We start from the raw sequence: 8,414 nt of genomic DNA, 5'->3' as shown, positions 1-8,414 counted from the left end.
TCATTTATTTATATTTAATTTAATTTTTAAATGTTAGCTCAACGAAGCATTATCGATTTAGTTATAGTTTAATTTTTTAATTTACGTCTTAAATATTAGATCAATTATGCTATGTTAGAATTTAATTTAATTTAGTTTAATTTAATTTAATTTAATTTAATTTAATTCTTAAATGTTACATTATCTATATTTTGGTTTGCAATATGTTTTACATTAAAGTACATTTTTATTAGAATTCTCCGTTTTATATGATTTTTGTTTTGTAAATTATTATGGTTCTTAGAAAATATTTTCATTGTCATGCAGCCTCACCGATGTATTACCAGTGTGATGAGGCAACATAGGATCATGCCATAGTTGTAGATGGCTAGCTTAACCCATCTCACGAGACTCAATGACCACTAGTTTAGGTTGGATGATCCGCTGGTCAGTGCATTCATCGAGCAATGACATCCACATGCCATTCGTATAGTGCACAATTATATTTCAGGATGTTGCGTACCATTTAGGCCTCCCATTCAACAGAAAGTATTTCAATGGATGTCTAATTTACTTCGAACACTACTTTGAGGGCAGCCGACCTACCTGGGTTTGGTTTGAGAAATTATTGGGTGTGCTGCTTTTGGTAGACTACATCGATAGATTCACTGTGAAGTGCACTTAGATGCAAGAGAAATTTAGTGACCTTCCTCAGGGCACAAACGTATGTGGCGAGATTAGAGGACATGGACAGATGCAGCTGGGAATCCGCTATTCTTTCGTGGTTATATTGGTGCTTGTGCTGTGTGGCCAACAAAAACATGATTAAGTTGGTCGGTTCATTGCAGCTTCTCCAGTTTTAGATCTTTTGGCAGTCTCGGATTTCAGGCTCAATGGATTTGACGTTTTTCATTAGCCGTTGGCGAGAGGTGCTTAATGTTTATAGTTGTTATGTTTGTTATTTTTTTCTATTTATTGCTGTTGTTCATAAAATGTTTTTGGTGTCAAGTGGTCTGGTTATCAGCCAACATTGAGTGAGAAGGGGTCCATAGTCGTACATTAGAAGCTTAGAATAGATTTACTCCGAACCATGGATATGAGTGTTTTAGCTTTCAGATTTTTATAATTAAGTTTTCTTTTTTTTAAACTACTTACGGGGTATAATTTGACATGCAATACTCATCTGTCTTTAACAGTTCACGTGGATGCCATATAGCACACCAGACGTCGATTAGATGGTTCATCCCGAGATCATGGATCTCCGGCATACGACAATATAGAAGGTTGTGACGACATTGATCTACTTTGCTGCAGTAGGGTGCTACCACAGCTTAGTGGAGTATAGCATCGACAATGGCTCGCACTCGACATTGATTTTCTCAAGTCGAAGGATGACAAAGGCGGAGACCGGTAATTTTTGAACACGTTACATAGTTGGCACATCTGTAGGACCAACATGATCAACAATGTGTTACGATTTGACGTTGTAGTAGACCGAGGACAGTTATAAACTTACTTGGAGTGGTGGCATGCGGCTAGAAAGGGATTCTTATCGCTTGATATCTATCTTGGAGGCCTCAGAGCAAATGCTATGGATCAGGTGCCAGATGTTTTTGATAGGCATCGTGTGGAGCGCAGACATCGTGTTCGGACACGAACCGATAAATGTGAGTGGAGATGGCTTGATGATGCATTAGATGTCATGGAACGGAGGGTTTTGGGCCGTAGACGAGGCCAAGGGCCGTCGAGGTAGAGGTCAACGTGCTAGGTGGGGTGGTGATGATGGTGGAGATAATGGTGGTATAGATGAGGACCGGAATGGAGTTGGAGGTGGAGATGATAGTGGTGGAGGTATAGGTGGAGCTTTAGCTGGAGCTAGTGGAGGTGAAAATGGAGGTTCTGTTGGTGGAGGTATAGATGGAGGTCAAGGTGAAAGTGGAGGTGGAGGAGGTGGAGGTATAGATGGTGATGGAGGTGGTGGAGGGTTTGGTGGTGCTTTAGGATGAGAAGATGGTGAAGGGTTTGGAGGTGATGAGAGGTTTGGGAATTATTTTGTTGGCATTCCTAGTAGTGATATGGCTGTGCATATAATGTTATGCTTTGGACTGTAATGTGTGTAGTATAATTTTCTGTTTATTTGATAAATCTTCTACGTAAAATATTTTATAAGTGAATGATAGCTAATATAAACTTGCATAATGTATTGGCTTGGACATGATAACACTTACAATACTACAAGTAGAAATAGTAGCCATGTCATGTATTACTTGCTCTCTTTTATGTATTAATTTTCCTATGAGCTCTGGGGTGAGAGTTTGGTGATGAAGAAATATGTTTAATGAGTGCGATTATTTTGTTGTATTTTGATTATTGTTTTGTGTTATTACTTGCATTGTCAAAGAGGATAATCATATGTCATAGTTTTATATAGGGTCGAACTCTTTACTAACAATCTAAAAGAATCAATATAATAAAGAGAAATTAATTATTCAATCTGTGTAACATGCAAAAAACTTTACTATTCATATAAAAAATGCTTTGCAATAGATTAAGGAATCAAAAGATAAAATGGATTAATTGATTTGCAAAACAGCCCGTGCGAAGTGCGAGAAACATCCTAGTATATCAAACAGTAGTAAAGACACTGAAATTTCAATCATGTCTTTGTCTCGGTTCTTATCAACTGAAATGTCTTTGTCTACTTTAACACATTAATGGTTTGCTATAGTGGCATGTAAATTTACAAGGTTTAAAAAGTAAAAACTTATTTATATAGGGTCATGCCAATTTGATTAAGTTCTATTAAAAACTTAATTGCAAAACACAGATAGTTATACTACATTTAAAGATATCTTAGGTAAGCTAAATTTATAATGTAATATGAGTAAACATTTTGCATTTACAGGGACTATAGCTAGCCTCTATTAGTTTTCTGGTATTCGGAAGTGATAAATCTCAGCATTTATATTAGGATGAAAATGAAAATTGACAATGTTAATCTTATCTTACTTAAAAAGATAGTTTCAAATTTTATATTTCTTCCTTTGGTTTGTCTTTTCAATGTACTATGAATATTATACTTACAATTAATTATAAAATATATATATTACAATTTGTCTCTCTATTGCCTATTATTTGGTATTTTAAAATTAAATTCTATTATAAGTTTCAGGTCTGCAAGGACTCAAAATTGTTTTCCTTGAATTTGAGAAACCTAAGGTTTATACTTTATAGTTTCACGTCGGGGAGATAAAAGAAAGGCATAGTCCTTATAATCAACTAACTAGTGATTAGATACTCGCCGAGCTGTGTAATGCTAGCTTATGACCCAAGTGGGGGCAACTAAAGTGATGGAACAAGTGCTCTGGCCTGCTAGGTTGGGCTTGCAAGGAAAAATTGTTGGCCTGCCCACTCCAAGTTGAGAGTTGGGCCTGGTAGTCTGGGCGAAGGCCCAAGGCCCCTTGGCTCCTATAATGGAGGGCAATGCGTGAGGCTGGCTTAACAGAGCAGCGATCACTTCCTGCTCCCAACAGTGGAGGGAACACAGGCTGCTGTTCTTCAGGCCCAATATGGCCTGGTAGGCCTAGCAATCTTGGACCATCATTTTTTTAAATTTTCATGCTACAACGTTATGACCAGAAAAAAAAAAATATATATATATATATGCGCACTCTACTTCATTTGAGATTTTATTAAACACAATCTTTATTCTTTATACCTTGCTCTAACTCTAGGAACATCATATACTTCATGCTGATTACTCGTACAACATATTTATAATTCCTTACATAACCATAACGTACATTATTTTTAATATGCCTTGCCATCCCATTCACTCATTGAAGAAAGCATGTTATTATGTTAAATCAAACTTTTTACTCAACTCGTCACTAAGACTATAATGGTTCTTAGAGCACATCAATAACAGAATGTTAACAATGACTCCTGATGAACTTGAGTGTAATGAGAGAGAATTGAAGATTTTTTCTTGTATATTTTACTTTTGCTTTAATTACATTGGAGACTCATTACTCATATATGTATATATTGCAGGATCACTAGGATTGACACTGTTGGCCAAAATAAATGCTCCTAAGTTTTTCCATTAAAGTCAATAGAGCCATCGACAATTTGGTCAAAACTATTGGGGCTCGAAGATGGATAATTGGAAGAGGTGGTGCAGTTTGCTAAGAAGATATCATGCATGGAAAAACAAGTGATACTTATTTAGATTACTTAAATATCATTTTGTGTTTTATTTTTAAAAGACAATATGTATGTAGAATTAGTGGTTGACTTTCAACTATCGAATATATGTGAATTTACACCAATGAACTCAAAAAAGAGAGTCAAGCTAAATGTACAACAATACAAGTGAAAAGTTGCCAAAATCTCAAACTATAACGAATTTTTATTCAAATAACACATATCTTTAGTTGAATATCACAGAAATTTGTCTAGTTTTTCTAGTTTTGTAGTAATCATGATATGATTCTGGTTTGTTGATAATCAAAAGAAAAAATAAGAGGAGATAATTAAACCTTAAGATCCAATCTCTCTCTGCTTGTAGAAAGAAGGTTGCTGGTCCTCATAATACATAAAAATCATTTCCCTCTTACTTTGGAATACAAAAGTAGGCACAAATGCTTGTCTATGAAATATGAATGTATGTTACCCCAAAAAGAATAAAGTAAATTAGAATTGCTTGTCTATCATAACCTTCAAGCCTGTATATATAATCAACAATGTTACAGAATTGATCTTTGTTTCACATTGAGGCAAAACAAACACAAGATCCTTTTATCAATTTCCACTTCAATTTGAATCAAGTTCCAAGTACATTACATATGCATGTCTTTCCAAGGAGTAGTAACCTTCAATCAAGCGATCAACTTGAAAACCATGTTTCTTGTAAAGGCTCACTGCTGGTGTCCTCGAGGGATCCACATGAAGCATTATGCGCGAAACCTTCCTGGTCTTGCATTTCTGAATCGCTGCTTTCAGCAGTGCCTCGCCATGGCCTTGCTTCCTCCATTGCTCCTTCACTAACAAAACCAAACCATACCCTCCACATGGTGAATAAACCCAAAAGTAATTATGTTTTTACTGATAAAAAGAATCATTTATATCTTCACCTATCAATTCAAAATGTTGATTAAAAAACTTATCAAAACTCTATTATAAAACCATTTAAAAACAATCCTTTTCACTTCCATTCTTCTAACAGAAATACAAAGGAAGAAAGCATGAAGGATATACCATATTCATGCTTCAATATTCAAAACAACGTTATATTTAGTTCATGAAATATTCAGTACATATACACCCTAAAATTATATATATAGTCTCCGAAGTTGCCAACATAAGTTACATTAGTTCCGTTTTCTTCATTGTGTTGTCTATTTCATTCATATGTCTAACTCATGTGTTAACATTACATGCGACATTTAAGTTGACATAAATGAAGCAGGAGTTTGAATTAGTTCTTGAAATTTTTGAATATATACTAAAAAGGCCAGCTATGCGAATCAAGTGGAGTAATAACAAAACCCATTTCAGTCAATAATTTGAACATACTCATTATCTATACGATTTCAAACATCATATGAAATACCGACGTGTTACTTAATACAACAAATAACAGAAAAGAACGACAACACAGTAATAAATATGAAGATAACAACTAACATGAGACATTTTGCAATTTCAGGGATTAAAGTGTTAATTTTCAAATTTCAAAGATTAAATTAAACAGACCCTGATATCCAATTTTAGGGATTGAAATGCACATTTACTCAATATTTAACTAGTTTAATTTTAATACTCTGGAGAACTTTATCATTTCAACAAATTGATAATAAGGCTCTGTTTGGTTATTATAACAGGACACTAATGCTGTATTTAGAAAGGAAACTGAAAATGAGAGAGAGAAACTAAATTAAGTCTCTAGATTGTATTTGGCGTAAAATATATTGGACTGAGTTATGTCTCATTATTATGTTTGGTTTAAGATAAATATGGAGATTGGGAAGTAGATTTGAAATGTAAAAAGTTAAGTGAGAATATTTTTTGAAAGAAATATTATTAAGTGCATGTTTGGGCGCCATTATTTTGTTAAAAAAAGATCTTTTTTTTATTTTTTAACGTGTTTGGCAAATTTCTAGTAGTAAAAGTAAAAGCACTAGTAAAATAAAAAAAAGATGTTTTTCATGTAATAAATAAACAAAAAAGTACTTCTATATTGTTATACCCAAACATAATTGATAGATAAAAAGACCTTTTTACATGAGATATCCAAACATAAAATTACTTTTACTTCTCTATAAGATCTTTTAAAAAAAGATAACTCGAAAAAAGATCTTTTCTTAAAAGCTCACCCAAACAAGCCCCAAAGTATTAGTTTCTGTCATAGGTAGAGTTTGGAAGAGAGATAGGGACTGAGACTAAGAGACAGAAGCTGAGAAATAGAGATTGAAATAAGTCTCTCAGTATTGTATTTGATGTAAAGTGAGAGACAAAGACTACAATAAGAATGAAACTCTAATTTAATTTGCATAAAGAGTAAAGTTGGAATTAATTAATTAAAATGAGAGTTTTTTAAGTATAAAAAGTCATTAAAGATTCCGTCTTCGTTCCGAAAAATTTCAGTCTCCTGTGTCCCCACTTTTTGGAGGTACTGAAATACTAAAAATTTAGGAACAGAAACTGAAATTTTAGTATCAGTTTTTGGGCCAACAAATATGATACTGAGTGCCAGCCTCCGAGTCTCTATCCCATTACTTCAAAACAAACGCTACTTAGAAGTTTTAGTCCCATGTGTCTAGAAATATTGAAGGGACTAAAATTTTATGTTCCAAAACTGAAATTTTAGTTTGAGTTTCTGATCACCAAACACAATATTGAGTCCCATAAAACAAGTGGACCATTGACATAGAGGGATTGAGATGATAAAAGAAATTGTAGTTCCAATTTACTCTCACTCTTTTTCTTAATATTCCAAATTTATCCCCCGTTAAATATTCTCGTTCTATATAACCAAACTAACATGAATACATGTTACATTCTCATTGCCCTAAGCGTAAAATAAGAGCTTCCACATTTTTCATTGGAGAATTTCATCAAGCACCTTATAGGACACAACATAATCAATTTCAGAACAACGCAAATTGATTTCACCTACTTGGATTTCAACCAAAGAAACAAAGAGAAGTGGAGGTATTGGAACCTGCGAGCTTGGTGATGGAGGCGTAGAGGGAAGAAGGCCAAGAATACATGACATAGCCAACAAGTTCGACATCAGCGTGGAGGTAGAGAAGTCCAGCGTTCTTCCGTTTGAGTTCGTTGTCAAAGAATGCGGCGTATGATTCGTGTTTGGGAAAGATCTTTCTCTCCAACTTCACAATTTCTTCAATTAACTTAGCACGGTTTTCAGTGTTCCTGTTAAGTTCGGCGATAATCGCCATGATTCACGAGGAAGCCAACCAAAACTGTGTTTATTAAATAACAACAGAAAAAGAATAGAGATTGGAGAGGCATTTTGAATCTGAGGAACAGAGAGGTGTATGATTAAAATTACGAAAAAGACCTCCCCACCCGCATAGAATTATCGCCATGGTTTTCTCCTAAACCGAATTAATGAGCAGCGGGGCTGTTCCGCCATACCTTGAGAAAGGGACACTGTCTGGGACGATCCTCCGCGGCTTCTGTCGTCCAAATTACTGGCTTACTGCGTGACTCTGACAGCTGGGTTGGTTTTCTTTGGGCTTTAAGCCTCCTACTTGTTTCCCTTTTAGAATAATGGAAAAAACTGCATATGAATTTTTACACCCATAGATATACACTTTAATTTTTTAATGACTTATCTGTGTATATTAATATTAAGTTTTATTATCATTTTTACTTTTTAATTGTCTGAATAATTTTTTTGACAATAATAATTATTAGATGATTTTGTGTATTATGTGATGTGGCTCTTTTTTTATGACATAGTAAAAATTAAATAATAAATTATTAAATTTGTTAAATTTAAATTAAAAAAATTTTACAAAAATGACTTAGAATTTTTATTCTCTTCTTTTTTTGAATGTGATCAAGGATGCAAATCAAAAATAAAAATGTGGCTTGTAAATATTTTTTTATTCAAATTTAATAAATTTAACAATTTATTATTTAGTTTTTAGATACTGTGTTATCAAAAGAGTCATATTATACAATGTACAAAGTCATTTGGCAGTCATTATTCAAGAAAACAGAAGGCCGTAAAATTGACAACAAAACTTAATATTGGTGTATACCATGGCTCATTAAAAAATTAGAGTATATATTTGTTTACTGTGTAAAAATTTATACGTACTTTTATCCATTTTTTTTTTAAATATGTGTTAGATGCGGTTAATTTTTTTTTAGAAAAGGAAGAAGATTGCGTGTAATTCACT

General features: G+C 33.6%; 1 protein-coding gene across 4 annotated transcripts; it reads right to left on the bottom strand.

Moving 5' to 3' along the window:
* Positions 1-4,670: 4,670 nt before the first annotated feature.
* LOC112706298 (uncharacterized) lies at positions 4,671-7,788 on the bottom strand. 4 transcript variants are annotated; one of them, XM_025757532.3, is made up of 3 exons: positions 7,642-7,779; positions 7,205-7,466; positions 4,671-5,024 (listed from the first exon to the last, which is right to left on the bottom strand). In XM_025757532.3, the coding sequence occupies exons 2-3, from the start codon at positions 7,440-7,442 to the stop codon at positions 4,795-4,797; spliced, it is 468 nt and encodes a 155-aa protein (XP_025613317.1). In that variant the 5' UTR covers positions 7,443-7,466; positions 7,642-7,779; the 3' UTR covers positions 4,671-4,794. The 4 variants fall into 4 exon arrangements, with proteins under 4 accessions (XP_025613317.1, XP_025613319.1, XP_072056872.1 ...); XM_025757534.3 differs by having other exon boundaries at positions 7,205-7,416; positions 7,573-7,735; XM_072200771.1 differs by having other exon boundaries at positions 7,573-7,717.
* Between the last annotated feature and the right edge of the window lie 626 nt (positions 7,789-8,414).

This window comes from Arachis hypogaea, chromosome 8 (assembly GCF_003086295.3).
Source record: "Arachis hypogaea cultivar Tifrunner chromosome 8, arahy.Tifrunner.gnm2.J5K5, whole genome shotgun sequence".
Classification (NCBI taxonomy): domain Eukaryota; kingdom Viridiplantae; phylum Streptophyta; class Magnoliopsida; order Fabales; family Fabaceae; genus Arachis; species Arachis hypogaea.
The sequence above is the reverse complement of the archived record's forward strand: the minus strand, read 5'-3'. Positions and strand labels throughout refer to the sequence as shown.